The 21,803-nt window shown below is 42.7% G+C and overlaps 1 protein-coding gene across 3 annotated transcripts in view; it reads right to left on the bottom strand.

The window, feature by feature from the left end:
- The window catches only part of CDHR2 (cadherin related family member 2), a 231,215-nt gene extending 211,625 nt beyond the window's left edge, over positions 1–19,590 (bottom strand). The window contains exon 1 of one of the 3 annotated variants that reach the window (XM_056574710.1): positions 18,580–19,590. Coding sequence is in view for 1 of the 3 variants with exons in the window: in XM_056574708.1 (XP_056430683.1) it covers positions 17,774–17,788 (15 nt within the window). In the remaining 2 variants the exon portion in view is untranslated. Of the gene's footprint in view, positions 1–11,796; positions 13,349–17,773; positions 18,081–18,579 lie in introns of those variants that run through there. The other 2 variants (XM_056574708.1, XM_056574711.1) reach the window with 2 other exon arrangements.
- Between the last annotated feature and the right edge of the window lie 2,213 nt (positions 19,591–21,803).

The following is a 21,803-nucleotide window of genomic DNA, read 5'->3' as shown; positions in this document are numbered from 1 at the left end:
GGGGAGAGAAGCGGGCAGCGATGGCCTCTCTCCCCCTGCCTTTCCTGGGGGTGTATCAGGGTATACACACGCACACACACGCACCCTCATTTTACCATGGATATTTGGGTAAAAAACTTTTTTTACCCAAATATCCTTGGTAAAATGAGGGTGCGTGTTATAGGCCGGTGCGTGGTATACCCCGATAAATACGGTATATTAACATTTTTGGTTTGCATTGTATTTTTTCCTAAGTTAGTATTTCACCTGCCATTTAATTTTCCTATAAATACAGTGGAGAAAAATATGTGACCGGCACCTCTCTGCTGCTCCAGAGAATAGGGCATATTCTCAGGACATACAGTACAGACCAAAAGTTTGGACACACCTTCTCATTCAGAGTTTTCTTTATTTTCATGACTATGAAAATTGTAGATTCACACTGAAGGCATCAAAACTATGAATTAACACATGTGGAATTATATGTCATTTTTACCGACAATGAAGCACCCAAAAGTTACAAAATTTCACCACACAATTAATTTGTTTTTTTTTTGTTTCACCGCAGATTATGTTACAAAATAAGTTATGTCATTACAAAGTACAATTGGTGACAAAAAAATTGAAAAAGTTATGCTTTTTAGAAGGGGAGAAAGAAAAATCTAAAGTGCAAAAACGAAAATTGGCCGGGTCCTTAAATGGGCACTGTCAATAAAATTATTTTTTTGCATATGATACAACAGGTAAAATAATATTTGTAATTTACTCCCTGTAAAAAGTAAATGGCCTTCTAAATCTGGCCACTAGGGGTCTCCGTTTTGGTCCAGACTGCATTATGTCTGCTAAAAAGCACAGACTTTGGTCTCCTGCTGGACTGGCTGGAAACTAAACTCAGGAAGTGCAGTCTGGCCATAGGCAGTGAATAGCACTCACTCCCCCTTTTCATCCTTGTTTCATACACAGGTAGAGAGCGAGTGCTATTCACTGCCTATGGCCAGACTGCACTTCCTGAGTTTGGTCTCCTCCCAGTCCAGCAGGAGACCAAAGTCTGTGCTTTTTAGCAGACATAATGCAGTCTGGACCAAAACGGAGACCCCTAGTGGCCAGATTTAGAAGGCCATTTACTTTTTACAGGGAGTAAATTACAAATATTATTTTACCTGTTGTATCATATGCAAAAAAATAATTTTATAGTCTGTGCTTTTGAGCAGACGGAATGCAGTCTGGACCAGAAGGGGGCCTTTTAGATTTATAAGACGATAAAAGTGACATTACAGGGAGTAATTTAGTAAATTACAAATCTTATTTATTTTATCTGCTGTAAAACTACAACTCCCAGCATGCCCAGACAGCCAATGCCTGTCTGGGCATGCCAGGAGTTGTAGTTCTGCAACATCTGGAGGGCCACAGTTTGGAGATCACTGTGCAGTGGTCTCTAAACTGTAGCCCTCCAGATGTTGCAAAACTGCAAATCCCAGCATGCTCAAACAGCTGTCTCGGCATGCTGGGAGTTGTAGTTGCGTACCTCCAGCTGTTGCATAACTACATCTCCCAGGATGCCCTTCGGCGATCAGTACATGCTGGGAGTTGTAGTTTTGCAACAGCTGGAGGCACCCTGGTTGGAAAATACTGAATTTGGTAACAGAACCTAACTGAAGGTTTTCCAACCAGTGTGCCTCCAGCTGTTGCAAAAGTACAACTCCTAGCATGCACGGTCTGTCAGTACATGCTGGGAGTTGTAGTTTTGCAACAGCTGGAGGTTTGCCCCCCCCCCCCCCCCCCCCCCCGCCCATATGAATGTACAGGGTACATTCACACGGGCAGGTTTACAGTAAGTTTCCTGCTTCAAGTCTGAGCTGTGGCAAATTTTCTGCCGCAGCGTAAACTCCTAGCGGGAAACTCACTGTAAACCTGTCAGTGCGAATTTACCCTAAAAACACTATACTACACACATAATAAAGGGTAAAACACTACATATACACCCCTTACACTGTCCCCCCCCAATAAAAATAAATAACGTATCGTACGGCAGTGTCTCCAAAACAGAGCCTCCAGCTGTTGCAAAACAACAACTCCCAGCATTTCTGGACAGCCACTGACTGTCCAGGCAAACTGGGAGTTTAGCAACAGCTGGAGGCACCCTGTTTGGGAATCACTGGCGTAGAATATCCCTATGTCCACCCCTATGCAATCCCTATTGTAGTCCTCAAATGCGCATGGTGCTCTCTCACTTCGGAGCCCTGTCGTATTTCAAGGAAACAGTTTAGGGCCACATATGGGGTATTTCCGTACTCAGTTCCGTACTAGATTCTCTGGTTAGATAAGTCATAATTTTATTACAAGACAATTATAATGCCATTCTTTCTTTACTAGCTCCTATTATAATGCCATTCTTTTTTTACTAGCTCAGAATAGCAGCAAATAAACGGTTAACAGTAACAGCAGAAAAAATATTTCAGGTAGTAACAGGTATACTATTAGGTAACAAGTCCACCTCCTGTGCTCGTTCCCTGTTGCCGGACAGACTCCGGACCTCGCTCCTGACGCGATCCTGGTGCGAGACTACGCTCCTCAACGTTCTCTCTCTCTTATCCTCATAGCGCTTCTGCTTCCCTCAGACGTCGGAACAGCCGGAGCCCGTCATAGCTGAGTGTACTCTCGCTATCTCTCATTATTTCTGTCAGGAATAACTTTATTCTTCACTAGAATTTCTAAATTTATCTCTGTTTGGATACTACTATACTACATTATATATATTTACAAAATGTTCATACTTTTTAAATATACTTATTAGACTTTCCTCTCCTATATACAATGGCAAATGAGGATAATTCAAGGCAGTCCCCTCCTTCTGGCTCACCTTTAGGGGATAAGGACTACCACTATGCATTGGATGACCACATAAAAACCTGGTGGAAGACTCAGTGGCTAGGTCAGTTAATCTAGCTGTACAATCAGCTATGGGTTATATTCATGAATTCATTACCAAGTCAGTGGTCATGGCAGTGGCACAAACTTCTGCTAGGTCTAAAAAGAAACACCCTTCTACCCCGTCTGACATTTTTTGGCCAGCGGAGGACTCAACCTCTGGTTTTGCTAAGGATTTAAAAAGATCTGGCAAGGGTACTCAAAAGAGAAACTTTTGTACAACCAATCCCCCTGCTATTAAAAAAGTGGCTATTCGCCAAGAGGATCAGGTATTGATGTCTGATGCACCTTTGAAAGGCAGCATACATAAAGGTGTTCATGATATGCACCCCAAATCCTCGTCCCGCGAGTGGACAATTGTTAAGCGGGTTACCAAAGCCTCTAATAGGCTTAAGCTAGATTCTTACAACATGTCATCCAGTCAAGACTCTTCTGAAGAGTCTGACATACAAGCCCAGTCCGATTCTGAATATGAAGGATTGGGTCCAAAGGGCAGTCTTCTTATATGGCAATGTTAATTTGGCATTTAGCAGCAAAAGACGTCAAGCAATTATCCTTAGGCTCGACCCACAATTTATGCACTTGGCCAACACAGAGCCAGAATCTCAATCTGAAGGTCTTCTCTTTGGTGACTCGTTCATCAATGAGCTTTCCAAGTACGTAGGGTTGTTCTCATCGCTTGATAAATCACAGACCTCCCTTAGAAAGGTATTCCAAAGAAAATTTTTGGGAGAGGCCAAGAAAGAAAGGGGACGCTTTCCTGGCCGTCAACATCAGGAAAGACAACCCTACAGAGGCTCCTCTAACTTCGACAGGACCAATCAAGGATCCCGTCAAGGGGCAGGCCATGGAGAGCAAGAGGTCATCGAGGCTATCCCAGATCTCGACCATCTTCAGGTAAGTGCGATGCATCCATCTTCTTCCCAAATTCCCCAAGCTTGGAGTATGATTAATCAGATTTTTGGATACTGAACACCATAAAAGGTTACCAAATACATTTTTGGCAAACTCCAACGTAGGAGTATCCTCCTAGCCCCATACAATTTTCTAGGGAAGACCACAATTTAGTAAATTCAAAAGTCAAGGAACTCTATTGCAAAGGTGCAATCCTTCCAGTTCCTGATCATGCTCAAGGTTTTCTAAGCAACCTCTTTTAAGTAAAAAAAAAAAAAGGATGGCAGTAAAAGGCCAGTAATAAACCTGAGAGAATTGAATAATTTTGTCAAATACCAAAACTTCAAGATGGAAAGTATCCATCTTTTCCGAGATTTGTTGATCAAAGACGATTGGCTGGTCAAAATAGACCTAAAAGATGCGTATTTAACACTACCTGTACATCAGTCGCATCAGCCATACCTACAATTCATATGTGAAGGCCAGAAATGGCAGTTTACACCCTGGTGCTTTACAAAGCTTTTAAAACCAGGGAAGCTACTTTGAGGAGCAGAGGAGTGCGTCTCATCTATCTGGACGATATCCTCATCATGGCTCAGTCACTCCCACTTATCAGTCTACATACTCATGGACTTTGTCACTCCTCACCAGTCTGGGATTTCTAATCAATACCAAGAAATCTGTCATAACCCCTTCAAAGGAGGTGGAATTTTTGGGCTTCACAATAAATACTCATTCAGCCCTTTTGAGTCTTCCGACCAGGAAGTTAGCTCTGATTCGGAAAGAAGTCCGATCAATTTTGAACAAACAACTTATTTCACTAAGGAGCATATCCTGTGTAGTAGGGGACGTCTCTCAGCCTCAATTCAGGCAATTTTTCCAGCACCCCTCCATTACAGGGCTCTGCAGCGCCTCAAGGCTCAACATCTGAGAGAAGGCTTGGCATACGAAATATCTTTAACTCCAGATGCCAAAGAAGAGCTCCTATAGTGGCTTCACCACATATAGGATTGGAATGGGAAAGCTATTTTCAATTCCATTCCAGATCTTATCATGGAATCAGATGCCAGTCGCCTAGGTTGGGGCACACGTTGTGGTCATCTATCCACTAGAGGCAAGTGGTCAGAAGAAGAAAAGTTTCTTCACTTGTCTAGAGCTTTTAGCGAGTTTCTTTGCCCTCAAAAGTTTTGTAGGGAACAGATCTCTATGTTGTATCTTTCTGAAGATGGACAACATCTCAGCGGTCCAATATATAAATTGTGTATAAAGTGGGGGTACACTTTCCTCAAGTCTGATCTCCGCGCATACATCTATAAGCAATACAGACTATTTGCCACACTTGGATACCAGCACTTTTTACACTGAATATTATATGTCTATTTAATTTTATTTTATTTCATTGTATGAATATTTTATACATTCACTACCTTGCTTATTGAGTCCAATGTAAGGGCCCTACAAAGGACACCACAAGCACTATCATTGTAATAATAAATTGTTTTAAATTAATTCACTGGATCTACATCATTTTTTACATATATTTTATATACACCCATTTATTGGTGATAATCAAGCCCAGACTTGAGGAAAGTGTACCCCCACTTTATACATTGTTCGCAGGTTGTATGGAATACACAACCTTTTTCACATTAGTGCTCGTCTGGCAGTAATACTATTGTCCCTATTGTCGGGTTGCAGCTACCTATGAACGTTTTTGAATATTTAAATCATCTTGGAGCTACCAAGTTGAAACCTCTAGGAAATTTTGCCAAGGACCTTTGGCACTTTTGTTTGGACAGAAATATTGTCCTCAAGGCGGAGTATCTTCCGGGACTATCCAATATCGTGGCAGATTGGAATTCCCAATAGCTGAATGACAGTAGCGCCTGGAAACTCGATCAGTGAATCTTGCAGATCAATGCCTTGTGGGGTCCTTTTAGCATAGATCTCTTCGCTTCTCACTTAAATCACCAACTACCTCAATTCTTCAGTTGGCGCCCAGATCCCGAAGCTCTAGCATTAGATGCCTTTCACCAACTCTGGCCTCTAATGACCCTATACACCTTTCCTCTATTCGCTCTCATTCCGAGAGTTCTCCTTCAAACTATGATCCAGCAATCAACCCTAGTTTTAATAACTCTCTGGTGGCCAACCCAATCATGGTTTCCTCAAATCTTGGGGATGGCAATAGACTTTCCATGTGTCATCCTCCCTTTCCCGGAATTTCTTCAGGATACCGCGGGGAATCCTCATCCATTAATAACATCAGATCTTCTCTCTCTGGTGGCTTGGTTGATCTCAGGTCAGCAATCCTTGATTCAGAATTTTCACAAACTACTCGAGACATCCTCTCTGAAGCCTGGGCTCCGGGTACCAAATCGGCTTACAGATCAGCCTGGAAGCTTTGGGTTCATTGGTGTATGCAACGGGATTTGGATCCCTTACATTATTGCAAACATTTTAAAATTCCTTTCTTCTTTGTTTGAATCTGGCAAAATAACAATGTCTACCGATCCTCAATTTCTTTTTACCATCCTCTTATGGATTCTATCCCTGTCGGTCAACATCCCCTTATTTGCAAATTGATGAAAGGTATTAGAGGGATTATCCACCTTAAGGTGATTTTAGTATGTACATGCCAGATAGTAATGAACATGCTTAGGAAGGCTCTGCACTTGTCTTGGGGCTAAATGGCTATGTTGTGAGATTACCATTACACTGTGGCTAGCTTTTTGTGAACTGGTATTTCCTTTTTGAGTTTTCTTCTTTGCCTACAAAACCCATAATTCCATTTTCCTCCCTTCCACACATCAGCCACCCCACCCATTTTCTGCATCAATTCAAGAGATCTGTGGTTTTCAATCAGGGTGCCTACAGCTGTTGCATTAGTTGCAGATAGTGCTGGGCGGTATACCGGTTCATACCGAATGCCGACATTTTTTTCCTGCACGATATGAATTTTTCCCATACCGCAATACCGGTTGTGCCCCTCCCCTGGAATGAATGAATTATCAGCCGCAGCGTGCTGTCCCCACATCAGGGAACTAATCATATGTGACCCACGGGCGCTGTTTTGCTTCTCTTCCCTCCCCCCCCAATTAATTATCAGCCCAGCGCTGCACTGTCCCCCACATCAGGGAACTAATCATATGTGACCAGCGAGTGCTGTTTCTCCCCCCCCCCCGCCTCCAAATAATTATCAGCCGCTGCGCTGTACTGTACTATCCTTGTGTCCGGGCTGCTAAAATAAACTTTATCTCACCTTCCTACGTTCCCCCCGTTGTTCCGCTACTGGCCTCACGCTGGGGATGGGAACGTCAAAGAGCCGTCAGCGTATCACCGGAAGCAGCGATGTCCCGCCTCGGCCAGTGATAGGCTGAGCCCACTGTCATGTAAGGAGCCGTCCGGCTTCTTACATGACAATGCACTCAGCCTATCACCGGGCTGATAAACCGGGGGGGGGGGGAGAGAAGCAGCGCCCACGGGTCACATGATTGGGGGGGGGTTGATAATACCGTTAAATACCGTGGAACAGCCATAACTTCCAAAAATACTGTGATACACATTTTTGGTCATACCGCCCAGCTCTAGTTGCAGATTGATCTCTCTCCCACCAAGCAATTACTCCACCCACTGAAGCAGACAGGCTCCCTGTCATGAGCTGACTAATGAGTCAGGTCTTGGCCGCATTGCCACCTGGGAAAAATATGAGATAACTCTCAGTTAAAAATAAATATTGATGTGAAAATCACAAAAGAATTGTGAGAAAACCACAGGTACAGACACTATATTTTGAACTACACTAACTTTACAATTTTAAAATATTTAAAAATCCTGGAATACCCGTTTAAATTCAAGAGACCTCCTTGTCCCAGATACCATTCTACTTGGGATGTTACTTTTATATTTAATCTTTTCAACTCCTGGGAAGATAATGTTCTTTAGTTTCTGTCTTTTAAACTTACTACCCTCCAATGTCTTATTTCCATGAAAAGGATCTCTGATGTTAGAGCTTTGGACATCTCTCGCCAATCTTTTTCTATAAGTTTCACTATAACTAGACATACTATAACTAACCTCCATACTGTATTTTTCCCCGCTTTCCCTCACCAAGACAAATTGTGCGTGGTTCGTTGCCTTATGGATGGTATATGAATCTAAAACTCTTCATCTCAGATCTACAAACTCATCCCAACTACTTATTTGATATTTCAAGCCTTTTCTTCCAGTCTCTTCTTCCACTCTAGCTAGGTGGGTTAAATGCACTATGCAATTGGCAGGTATTGACATCTCTCAATTCGGTACCCATTCTACCAGGGAGCTATGTCCACAAAAGTTTTTCAGGCAGGAGGCTCCTTATCAGACATTCTTAAGACAGCTGATTGGTCTTCAGAATCCACATTCAAGACCGTTTATTTTTGTCCAGATTCTCATGTATCTAGTAGAGTTGTCTAAATATAGTATTTTATTGAATGTTTTATATTATTGTAAATGATAAGCTTTAAACTGGCATTATAATAGGAGTCTCTTGTCTTCTAATAAATTTTGAGATTTTCCTAGTATTGTGACAGAAAATATGGATTTTATTAAAGACAAGAGGCGAGTATTATCCCACCCTGTATTATCCCACCCTGTATTCTGGGATTTATCCTTCCTTTAGTTTCTTGCTCCGGTTGCTTCTTATGAGACTACTTACCTTCAACCAATTTTGCACCAAAGAAAGAGGGACTTGAAGGGTCTGGCCTGGACCTTATATTACTTGTGCCTCACGCTGATTGGTGGACTTGTTACCTAATAGTATACCTGTTACAACGTGAAATATTTTTTCTGCTGTTACTGTTAACTGTTTATTTGCTGCTATTCTGAGCTAGTAAAGAAAGAATGGTATTATAATTAGAGATGAGCGAATTTACAGTAAATTCGATTTGTCACGAACTTCTCGGCTCGGCAGTTGATGACTTATCCTGCATAAATTAGTTCAGCCTTCAGGTGCTCCCGTGGGCTGGAAAAGGTGGATATCCACCTTTTCCAGCCCACCGGAGAACCTGAAAGCTGAACTAATTTATGCAGGATAAGTTATCAACTGCCGAGCCGAGAAGTTCGTGACGAATCGAATTTACTGTAAATTCGCTCATCTCTAATTATAATACTCGCCTCTTGTCTTTAAAGGGGTACTCCGGTGAAAACCTTTTTTCTTTTAAATCAACTGGCTCCGGAATGTTAAACAGATTTGTAAATTACTTCTATTAAAAAATCTTAATCCTTTCTGTACTTATTAGCTGCTGAATACTACAGAGGAAATTATTTTCTTTTTGGAATGCTCTCTGATGACATCATGAGCACAGTGCTCTTTGCTGACGTTATTATAATAATAATAATGTATTTATTTATTGTTGTCCTTAGTGGGATTTGAACCCAAGGCCCCAGCACTGCAAGGCAGCAGTGCTAACCACTAAGCCACTATGCTGCCCTTAGCATACATCTGCTATGCACGGATGCTAAAATGGACAGAGATGTCAGCAGAGAGTACTGTGCTCGTGATGTCATCAGTGTTCCAAAAAGAAAGGAATTTCCTCTGTAGCATTCAGCAGCTAATAAGTACTGGAAGGATTAAGATTTTTTAATAGAAGTAATTTACAAATATGTTTAACTTTCTGCCACCAGTTGATTTAAAAGAAAAAAGGTTTTCACCGGAGTACCCCTTTAATAAAATCCATATTTTCCGTCACAATACTAGGAAAATCTCAAATTATCAGCCATGACCGCTAGTGCTGTGTACAAGAGCACCCTAAAACCACTGGAAAAAAGCAGTACCTCTGCAAATCATCTTCAGAACAATATCCCTGGCCAAAGTACCCAAAAGTAGACATGGAATACATCCAAATTACCAGCAGACAATAAAAAAAAAAAAAAAGCCTATTTAGGGTAACAGGCAGTTTTTAACGATAAATTGTTAGGTATATGAAAAATCATACAATAAAACGCATTTGGAATAAAACATTTCTGCAAAAATCACATTAATAGCCATACAAATAAAAAAAAGTTGTGGTTATGCTAACAAGTACTAACAATGGCTAAACAGTTTCTGAAGGCTCAAAACACCCTGGGCCTGACTGTGTAGATGCCTGTAATGTAATCCAGAACACATGGGAAGCCTATATCCAACGCTAATGTATATCCGCTGCTCACAGCCAAAAAGTGATGTCATCAACCCTTTAATCGCTCACTGTCAGCAATTAAAGGGGTACTCCACTGTAAAACTTTTTTCTTTTTAAATCAACTGGTGCCAGAAAGTTAAACAGATTTGTAAATTACTTCTATTAAAAAATCTTAATCCTTCCAGTACTTATCAGCTGCTGTTATGATCAACAAGAAGGAATTTCCTTTCTGCCTTGTAACACTCACGTTTCTGAAGACAGGAACCCCGGTGGATGTGGATCCGCTGGACCTGTGTGGCAGATGACTCGGACCGTACCAGGGAGCGGAGTCTAAGGTGCCGCTGGTTTTCACCAGAGCCCGCCACAAAGCGGGATGGACTTGCTGCTGCAGGCGACACCCAGGTCGCTACTCCTGGCACGGCTCAACCACACAGGCGGCTGAGGAGATGCGAGGCACAGGAGGGATAAGGCAGCTCGTAGTCTGGATAGCAGAAGGTCAGGCCAGGAGGCATAGTAGCGTAGTCTAGACGTAGCAGGAGGTCAGTAGGCAGGCGGCAGAGAAGCAAGGTCGAGTCACAAAGCAAAGAGATCTGGTACACGGCAAGGCAATAACAGGAATGCTTTCTCTCAGGCTCAAGGCAACAAAGATCAGGCAGGAAACTGAGGAGGGTGGAGGAATTTATAAATGAGCCACAGGTGGATTACACTAATGAGCGTACTGGCCCTTTAAATCTTAAAGCTCTGGCATGCGCGCCCTAGGGAGGCGGAGGCAGGAGCGTGACGGACTGGGGCTACAGCAGGTAAGGGGACCATGCACTCACGGCCAGCGTGTGCGGCTGGAGTGCAAAGCATAACATGCCTGAACACAGTGCTCTCTGCTGACACCTCTGTTCATTTTAGGAACTGTCCAATGCAGGATAGGTTTTCTATGGGGATTTGCTCCTACTCTGGACAGTTCCTAAAATGGACAGAGGTGTCAGCAGAGAGCACTGTGGTCAGGCAGAAAGGAAATTCAAGAAGAAAAGAACCTATGGATCATAACAGCAGCTGATAAGTACTGGAAGGGTTAAGATTTTTTTATAGAAGTAATTTACAAAATCTGTTTAACTTTCTTTCACCAGTTGATACTGTCGTGAGGAATAAGGTTTTGTCATTTGCTTCTCCTGCCAATAAGAGCTGACATGTTGATGTTGTGCAAACTTCAGTCTTTAAACAGATATATATATATATATATATATAAAACTTTGATTTAAAGGGGTTTTCTGGGCATAGCGATTTATTTTAATGGCCTTGGGGCTGTAAAATTAAAAAGACATACTCAATTGGTCTGATCCCCAACTATGCCGCCGCTCCCCTTCACTTATTCCTATAATGCACTTCTGCTATTCACTTATTCCTATAATGTTTTATTCAAACAGAAAATACATGTTGCACCAGTCATTGGCTGAGGCTGGTTACCACTGTGGCCTATGATTTGCATGAGTTAGCATTTCCTGCCTGAAGGAACTGACATAGTAAGAAAGAAGCTGAAATCAGCTTATCAGCTTATACCAGGATCTGTCAAAATGGCAGCTGCAGTGGATTGGGTCGGGTACGACTATTTTATTTTTGTAGCCCCCAGGGTAATAAGGTGAAGAGAAACAATTAGGGGAAATATGCAGTGTGCTAAATTTATTATTTATTTTAGACACTTTTTATAAGTAACATAATAACATAAGGAGACATTTATAAAACCTTGCTTTAGTCCTCTTGTTTTTAGTTTTTTTGGACTGCTGTTTTGCTTACGTGCGACAAATTTATTATGTAGCAAAAAGAAAAGTAACATGTAGCGACTCACCACTTCTGTAGAAACTTGTTTAATAGTGCTGGTAAGCGTACAGCTGGCACATAACAACGGGAACGGGTGTGCGGGGAGCTCGAGACGATGGATCCTCTTTCGCGTCCAGTGACGCTTCTTCCGGTCCTAGTGAGCCCAGGTGAGTCCGTATCTTATGCATCCCGCCCCTCTCGGGGGTGGAGCTAATAGGTGCGAACAGATAATGTGAACATAGACATATACATAAATGTAACACCAATTACAATGTGATCACCCAGTTAAAAAATATCAATCAGACCTGTCACAGGTAAGGGGACAGATCATGTCGATCATTCAGACCCAATGCGCCTAAAGCATAGAGTCGGCTTATCCAATCGATTTCTTTTCTCATAAGAATATTGTTGCGATCTATCCCCTGTCCCTGTATTAATACCCTTTCGATACCTGCAAACTTTATTGTATTAAGGTCATTTTTATGGACGTCTCTCATATGTAAGATGAATTTGGGGGCACCTTTTCCAGTTTTTAAACTATATAGATGTTCTCTGATTCGTTGATTCAGCTGTCTTTTAGTTTTTCCTATATAGTAAAAACCGCAAGTACACATGAGGCAATAAACGACATTCGTACTGCGGCATGAAATAAACTGTTGTACGGTAATTTTAACTCCTCCTAGAGAAAATTCTCGTTGTCCTAGATTGTATTTGCAAAAGCTACAGTTTTTACATAAAAAATTACCATTAGGAGCCGTTTTGTGTAACCATGTTGTGGCATCTTGTTTATTTTGCCTAGCGTTTATAGGTTACAATGGGGCGATTGTTTGCTATTTTTTGTAGGTCGGGATCAGCTTCGAGTATATACCAATTTTTTTTAATGGCTTGGCTAATAAGACTATTCATGGGTGAGTTATGAAATGCAAAGACAAACCGCTACATCTTGTTTTTTTGCTTTTTTTCCTCCTAATTTCTTGTCTACTTTTACTCTCTAAGGCTCTCTCTATAATTTGTATCGGATAGTTACGTTCTGTTAACCTTTGTTTTAACTCTTCTGCCTGTAACTGATATCCTGTATCTTCTGAATTAATTCTCTTAAGTCGCATAAACTGGCTGTATGGGATGCTATTGTGGACGTGTTTGGGATGGGAACTATTGTAGTGTAATAATGAGTTCTGCATGATGTCCTTCCGATACCCTGTGGTTTTCATTCGGTTGTCCTCTATCCAAATTTTAACATCCAGAAAATCTAATGATTCACCTCCGAACAGGTACGTAAAATACATATTTTGTTGGTTCTGTTCGTTCATATATTTAACGAATTCATGGAAGGTTATTTAATCTCCATCCCATACTATGAAGATATCCTCCACATAGCGAAGATATTTTTTAATTCTGGAAATATGTGGATTGGACGTGGAAAATACCATTTTATTTTCTATTATGGCCAAATAGATGTTTGCGTACGTGCAAGATACCGGGGTACCCATTGCGGTACCCCGGTTCTGCACATACCAAGTGCAATCCTGCATTAAAGTATTCTGGGTCAATACTAAATCCATGCCCTTACAGACAAAGTCTTTGAAAAGGTCAGACTTGTCCGAACCATTCAAAAAAGTCTGGAGAGCCCATATACCCGCATTGTGTGGTATGCGGGTATATGGGCTCTCCACGTCAATGGATGCCAAACGATAGGTAGATTCGCAACTGAAATCTTGTAAGATATCCAACAGCTCATCTGTATTTTTAAGATAGGCTGGGATGCTAGATAGTAGGGGAGACAAAAGCCATTCTAAGTACGACGACAGGGCCTTGGTCGCCGACCCAATCCCCGAGACGATAGGTCGTCCCGGGGGCTGGGTCAACGACTTATGGACCTTTGGGACAATATACCATAGAGCTGGACGTGGTATTTTGGGGATAAGGCGTTCTGCCATTTTTTCTCCTATAAGTCCCTGTCTAGTAAAGTTGGTCAAGAAGCCCCTGAGTTTATTCATAATTTTTCCCGTAGGGTTCTCATTCAATTTGGTGTACACTTCTTGATCGGATAACTGTCTAGCCACCTCTTTATCATGCTGATCTTTGCTCCATATTACTATGGAGCCTCCCTTATCTGCTTTTGACACCCTTAAATGTGTCTGTTTTGCTAACCAGGTAAGTGCCTTTTTTTTCTTTAGCAGTAATATTGTATTGTTTCTCTGGATAAATTAACGCCTTAACGTCTTTCATTACAGCTTTTTCAAAAAGATCGATTGATCTTCCGGGGGCAACAGGGGGGTTAAATGTGGAGGGATTACCTCCTTTAAAATATTGGGGTTCGATTGAAGCTATAACCTCCATTTTGTGTTGCCCACAGAGGAAATCAAGGATCTCGGTTTCTTGTTGTGTGAACTCAGATATGACACTATATTGTAAACTATTCACATTACATGGGATTTCTCCCTCTTTTGTCTTTTGTTATTTCATGATGCGTCTTTATGCTGCTGAAAAACTTGTGAATATTTATTTTTCTGAGTGCCTTATAGAGCTCTATTTCAAAATGGTGGAACCTAAAGTCTTCAGTAAGTCCAAAATTAAGTCCTTTTGATAATGCAGATAAACAGGAATCCGGTAGGTCAGTGTCTGTTAGGTTAATAACATTTTTATACAATTTCATTTCATCCAGGAGACCGTCTTGCGTTTTTTGTTCTTGTTCCGTTGGAAAGTAACGCCTCTTGCGTTTTCCTCTCCTGGTCGGTCTCCTAAAGGGAGGGCTGATGATTTATGTGGAGGTCTGGAGACATCATTCTTTTTAGTTTCATCAGATGAACTGCTCTCAGTCTCAGTTGTGAGGTAGTCTGTCTTGCGTTTGTTTTTATTTTTTTATTGTTAACCCGTCTATAGCGACTATGGGACGGTTGTGATCTCATCCATGTAAATATCTTGCCTTCTTCAAAATCTCGTTTATCTCGGATATATATTTGTCCCGTTTTTGGGCTTTAATTTCCACCTGGAGTGAAGACAGTTTTTTTTTCCAGATTTTTATTGAACTGGTTAAATTTTTCTTCTGTGGTCCGGGTCCTCATTTCTATCTTAGCTTTACATAGGGCTGTAGTTAATATTTCATAGTCTCTATTATTTTTCTCTAACACCAAACATTGGATATTCATAGAGTGCTTAAGATGTTCATCTTCCCATTGTTTAATAAAGACTGGATCGTCTAGGAATTGCGATGGATTTTTGAACACTCGCAGTCCTCTTGGGACCCAACTCGCCTCTATGTAAGCTGTGAGTGACTGGATTGTCCAAAAGGTCCTTAGCTCTTTTTCAGCTAGGTTATGGATCTTACTTTCCAAAGCTTTTAAGCTGATGAGTTGTATATCGTCACGGGTATTACAGGTCTGAAAAAACTCCCCCGCGTCTGCTCTCCCTGCTGTCAGGTCGCACTCCATCTCCACTTCTTCAAAGAGTGGGTCCACCTGGGTAATGGGTGTGGAGCCTGTCGGCGTGCTCATGGTATAACAAGGTAAGTACAAAGTCTGTAACAGAAAGGCAGAAAGACCTGGCACAGCTGACTGATGGCTCTCCGTACTGTGGCAAGGTGATGGGACCTATCCGTTCCCGACTGGTGAAGTGTGGTGCTAAACGTGTATGGAAGGTAAGCACATACGTATGTAGCAAAAAGAAAAGTAACACGTAGCGACTCACCACTTCTGTAGAAACTTGTTTAATAGTGCTGGTAAGCGTACAGCTGGCACATAACAACGGGAACGGGTGTGCATGGAGGGAGGGCTAGACGTGGCGGGGGGAGCTCGAGCCGATGGATCCTATTTCGCGTCCAGTGACGCTTCTTCCGGTCCTAGTGAGCCCAGGTGAGTCCGTATCTTATGCATCCCGCCCCTCTCGGGGGTAGAGCTAATAGGTGTGAACAGACAATGTGAACATAGACATATACATAAATGTAACACCAATTACAATGTGATCACCCAGTTAAAAAATCATCTTACATATGAGAGACGTCCATAAAAATGACCTTAATACAATAAAGTTTGCAGGTATCGAAAGGGTATTAATACAGGGACAGGGGATAGATCGCAACAATATTCTTATGAGAAAAGAAATCGATTGGATAAGCCGACTCTATGCTTTAGGTGCATTGGGTCTGAATGATCGACATGATCTGTCCCCTTACCTGTGACAGGTCTGATTGATATTTTTTAACTGGGTGATCACATTGTAATTGGTGTTACATTTATGTATATGTCTATGTTCACATTGTCTGTTCGCACCTATTAGCTCCACCCCCGAGAGGGGCGGGATGCATAAGACACGGACTCACCTGGGCTCACTAGGACCGGAAGAAGCGTCACTGGACGCGAAATAGGATCCATCGGCTCGAGCTCCCCCCGCCACGTCTAGCCCTCCCTGCACACCCGTTCCCGTTGTTATGTGCCAGCTGTACGCTTACCAGCACTATTAAACAAGTTTCTACAGAAGTGGTGAGTCGCTACGTGTTACTTTTCTTTTTGCTACATACGTATGTGCTTACCTTCCATACACGTTTAGCACCACACTTCACCAGTCGGGAACGGATAGGTCCCATCACCTTGCCACAGTACGGAGAGCCATCAGTCAGCTGTGCCAGGTCTTTCTGCCTTTCTGTTACAGACAAATTTATTATGTTGCACTGCCTTAATAAATTTGACGCGCGTAAGCAAAATCTTGAAATCTGCCACAGGTAAGCAAAAATAGGTGAGGTATATTATTAACCTCCCTGGCAGTTTGATTATGAAAATTTGTACCAAAAGTGGTACCATTTTTTGCATTGAAATTTCACATCTCCCCCCCCCCCCCCCCCCGTCCATTTCACATCTCCCCGCGTCACATTCCCCCTCCCTTGTCACATTCTCCTCCCCTTATCACATTCTCCTCCCCCTTGTCACACTCCCCCCCCTTGTCACATTCCCCCCCGTGTCACACTCCCCCCCCCCTTGCTACATTCCCCTCCTTGTCACATTCTCCTCCCCCTTGTCACATCCACCCCTTGTCACATTCTCCCCCAGCTTGTCACATTCTCCCCCCTCCCTTGTCACATTCCCCCCCCCATGTCACATTCCCCTCCCCCCTGTCATATCCCCCCCCTTGTCACATTCTTGCCCCTTGTCACATTCTTCCTCCCTCCATGTCACATTCCCCTCCCCCCTTTGTCACATTCCCCCCCCCCCATGTCACATTCATCCCCCCTTGTTACCTTGTCTTGTTCGGCAGCAACACACACTAGGTTTCAAACCTAGTGTATTTGCTGTCGAATAAGTTCTTTCCCCTTCAGCCAATCACTGGCTTGACACGTGACACCACTGCGGCCGGTGATTGGCTAAAAGGGAAAGGTCCTACAAGATGAATAATGAAGAGAGCAGGGACCGGAGAGCACAGAGGAGAACGGCATCTGCAGGGACCGGGAGAAGGTTAGCTGGAAGTTTTTTTATTTTCCTCCTGGTGCCCTTTTACACTTAGCTCAGTGTTTTTCTACCAGGGTGCCTCCAGCTGTTGTGAAACTACTACTCCCAGCATGCCCGGACAGCCTTTGGCTTTTCGGGCATGTTGAGAGTTGTAGTTTTGCAACAACTGGAGGCCCCCTGGTTGGGAAACACTGACTTTTAGTATTTGTCTTTACCTGCTCTGGCTGGCCCCCGCCACGGGAGCCGACCCGAGCAGATAATCGCATGTTTTCCCGGGGGCCGTATCGCTATATCGCAAAAAGCAAAAATCGTGATTCGATTGCTTTTGCGATATATCGTGCAGCCCGACCGGCAACTCTGCAATTCTACCTTGAGCGTGACTTAGGGTTACCGCTCCTGGCAGGGAAAATTAACCCAGAGTCACGCTCGGGATAACCGCTAAGAAGGTTAAGATAGGATTTTGCTGGAGTAAATGTAAGCAAACTTTTACTTTATTACGACTTTTTTGCGACATTCTCATTTTATAAATCTCTAACTACCGTAAGCTGATTTGTGAAAGTTGCTTACCAAAGCTGAAATCATTATTTTTGCTTTTCTCACTCTGAAGAATGATTGTCGCAAAGAAAAATGTGTAGTCGCAACTGCGACTTTTTAGCGACAAATATAAGAAAAAAAAATGGGTAAACACTTTTATGAATGTCCCCCATAGTTTCTAAGGTTGAAAAAAAGACCAGAGTCCATCAAGTTCAACCTACAACCATAATGAGTCCCTACTGAGTCAATCCAGAGGAAGGCAAAAAAAACCTCATCTTGGAGGTAAAATTTCCTTCCCAACTCCAAATATGGCAGTCAGAATAAATCCCTGGATCAACGTTCTGTCCCTATAAATCTAGAATCCATAAACAGCAATGTTATTACTCTCAATAAATGCATCCAGACCCCTTCTGACCCATGACCACTTTTTTCTAAACTAAATAACCCTAAATCTTTCTGGGTACTGTAGTCCTCCCATTCCCCGTATTACCCTGGTTGCCCGTCTTTGAACCCTCTCCAGCTCCACTATATCTTTCTTGTACACTGGTGCCCAGTACTGTACACAGTATTCTATATCTTTCTTGTACACTAGTGCCCAGTACTGTACACAGTATTCTATGTGTGGTCTCACTAGTGATTTGTACAGTGGTAGAATTATACCCCTCTACAAGGTCATTCATGAATATATTAAATAGAATGGGACCAAAGACTGACCCCTGTGGTACCCCACTAGTAACAGTCACTCAATCAGAAAAGGCCAGTTCCTATCACATAGCCAGTTATTTACCCACTTGCACACATTCTCCACCAGCCCAATCCTTCTCATTTTATTCACCAACCTTTTATGTGGCACTGTATCAAATGCTTTGGAAAAATCAAGATATACGACATCCAGCGATTCCCCCTGCTCTAAATGCCCCTAATTTCTGATAGGCTGTTCTCTATGCCCTTCTCTTCCACAGACTGCTCCCCATACCTTACCTCTCCTTATTCCCAACAGACTGCTATCCATGCCCCCTCTTCCATAGACTTCTCCCATACCTTACCTCTCCTTATTCCCTACAGACTGCTCTCCATACCTCTCCTTTTTCCCTACAAACTGCACTCCATGCCCCTTACCTTTGACATACCTCTCCTTACTCCCTACAGATTGCAATCCCCCTCTTCCATAGACTTCTTCCCATACCTTATATCTCCTTATTCCCTACAGACTTCTCTCCATGCCTCCTCTCTTCCAGACTTCTCATACCATACCATATTTTCTAGACTGTTCCCCTTTACCTCTACATATTCCCTATAGACTGCTCCCCTTACCTTTACTTATTCTCCAGACTGCTCTCCTAACCTCTACTTATTCCCTACAGACTGCTCCCCTAACCTCTACTTATTCCCTACAGACTGCTCTCCTTACATCTACTTATTCCCTACAGACTGCTCCCCTTACATCTACTTATTCCCTACAAACCGCTCCCCTTACCTCTACATATTCCCTACAGACTGCTCCCCGTACCTCTACTTATTCCCTACAGACTGCTCACCGTACCTCTACTTATTTCATACAGACTGCTCCCCTTACATCTTTATTTATTTATATAGAGCCTACAGATTCTGCAGCGCTTACAATCTACTGCTCCACTTACCTCTACTTATTCCCTTCAGACTGCTCCCCTTACATCTACTTATTCCCTACAGACTGCTCTCCTTACCTCTACATATTCCCTACAGACTGCTCTCCTTACATCTACGTATTCCCTACAGACTGCTCTCCTTACATCTACTTATTCCCTACAGACTGCTCCCCTTACCTCCACTTATTCCTTACAGACTGCAACCTTACATCTACTTACAGTGGGGCAAAAAAGTATTTAGTCAGCCACCAATTGTGCAAGTTCTCCCACTTAAAAAGATGAGAGAGGCCTGTAATTTTCATCATAGGTATACCTCAACTATGAGAGACATAATGAGAAAAAAAATCCATAAAATCACATTGTCTAATTTTTAAAGAATTTGCAAATTATGGTGGAAAATAAGTTCTAGGTCAACAACAAAAGTTAATCTCAATACTTTGTTATATACCCTTTGTTGGCAATGACAGAGGTCAAACGTTTTCTGTAAGTCTTCACAAGGTTTTCACACTGTTGCTGGTATTTTGGCCCATTCCTCCATGCAGATCTCCTCTAGAGCAGTGATGTTTTGGTGCTGTCTCTGTGCAACATGGACTTTCAACTCCCTCCAAAGGTTTTCTATGGAGCTGAGATCTGGAGACTGGCTAGGCCACTCCAGGACCTTGAAATGCTTCTTACGAATCACTCGCTTCGTTACTCGGGCGGTGTCTGAGATTATGGTCATGCTGAAAGACCCAGCCACGTTTCATCTTCAATGCCCTTGCTGATTGAAGGAGGTTTTCACTCAAAATCTCGCGATACATGGCCCCATTCATTCTTTCCTTCACATGGATCAGTCGTCCTGGTCCCTTTGCTGAAAAACAGACCCAAAGCATGATGTTTCCACCCGAATGCTTCACAGTAGGTATGGTGTTCTTTGGATGCAACTCAGCATTCATTCTCCTACAAACACGACGAGTTGAGTTTTACCAAAAAGTTCTACTTTGGTTTTATCTGACCATATCACATTCTCCCAATACTCTTCTGGATCATTCAAATGCTCTCTAGCAAACTTCAGACGGGCCCGGACATGTACTGGCTTAAGCAGGGGGACACGTCTGACACTGCATGATTTGAGTCCCTGGTGGCCTACTGTGTTACTGATGGTAGTCTTTGTTACTTTGGTCCCAGCTCTCAACAGGTCATTCACTAGGTCCCCCCGTGTGGTACTGGGATTTTTGCTCACAGTTCTTGTGATCATTTTGACACCACAGGGTGAGATCTTGGGTGGAGCCCCAGATCAAGGGAGATAATCAGTGGTCTTGTCTGTCTTCCATTTTCTAATAATTGCTCCCACAGTTGATTTCTTCACACCGAGCTACTTGCTTATTGCAGATTCAGTGTTCCCAGTCTGGTATCTACAATTATGTTTCTGGTGTCTTTTGCTTTTATGAAGAGGTGAGTAGAAGCCTTGACAGAAGAATGGCTGTGGATATAGTGTTTCTGGATTTTGCTAAAGCATTTGATACTTTCCCTCATAGACGTCTGACAGGTAAGTTAAGGTCTTTGGGTTTGGAAATTTTAGTTTGTAACTGGATTGAACACTGGCTCATGGATCGTACCCAGAGAGTGGTGGTCAATGATTCGTACTCTGATTGGTCCCCGGTAATTAGTGGTGTACCCCAAGGTTCTGTACTGGGACCGCTGTTGTTTAATTTATTTATCAATGATATAGAGGATGGCATTAACAGCTCTGTTTCTATATTTGCAGATGACACCAAGCTTTGTAGCACGGTACAGTCTATAGAGGAGGTGTATAAGTTAAAAGATGACTTGGATAGACTAAGTGTCTGGGCAACCATTTGGCAAATGAGGTTCAATGTGGATAAATGTAAAGTTATGCATCTGGGTACTAATGACCTGCATGCGTCGTATGTCTTAGGGGGGATTAAACTGGCAGAGTCACTGGTAGAGAAGGATCTGGGTGTACTTGTAGATCACAGACTACAGAATAGCATGCAATGTCAGGCTGCTGCTTCCAAAGCCAGCAGGATATTGTCATGTATCAAAAGAGGCATGGACTCAAGGGACAGGGACATTATACTCCCCCTTTATAAAGCATCGGTATGGCCTCACTTGGAATATGCTGTTCAGTTTTGGTCACCTGTCCATAAAAGGGGACACGGGGGGGCTGGAAAGGGTGCAGAGACGTGCGACTAAACTAATATGAGGCATGGAACATCTTAGCTATGAGGAGCGATTAAAGGAGTTACAATTGTTTAGTCTTGAGAAGAGACGTTTTAGGGGGAATATGATAATGGCCCATACAAAAAATATGGAGAAAAACTGTTCCAGGTTAAACCCCCCCCCCCCCACTCCCTCCGTCTGGAGAAGAAAAAGTTTAGTCTCAAGGGGCAACACGCCTTCTTTATTATGAGAACTGTGAACTTATGGAACAG

The sequence above is a fragment of the Hyla sarda genome, chromosome 4, assembly GCF_029499605.1.
Source record: "Hyla sarda isolate aHylSar1 chromosome 4, aHylSar1.hap1, whole genome shotgun sequence".
NCBI classification, from domain to species: domain Eukaryota; kingdom Metazoa; phylum Chordata; class Amphibia; order Anura; family Hylidae; genus Hyla; species Hyla sarda.
The sequence above is the reverse complement of the archived record's forward strand: the minus strand, read 5'-3'. Positions and strand labels throughout refer to the sequence as shown.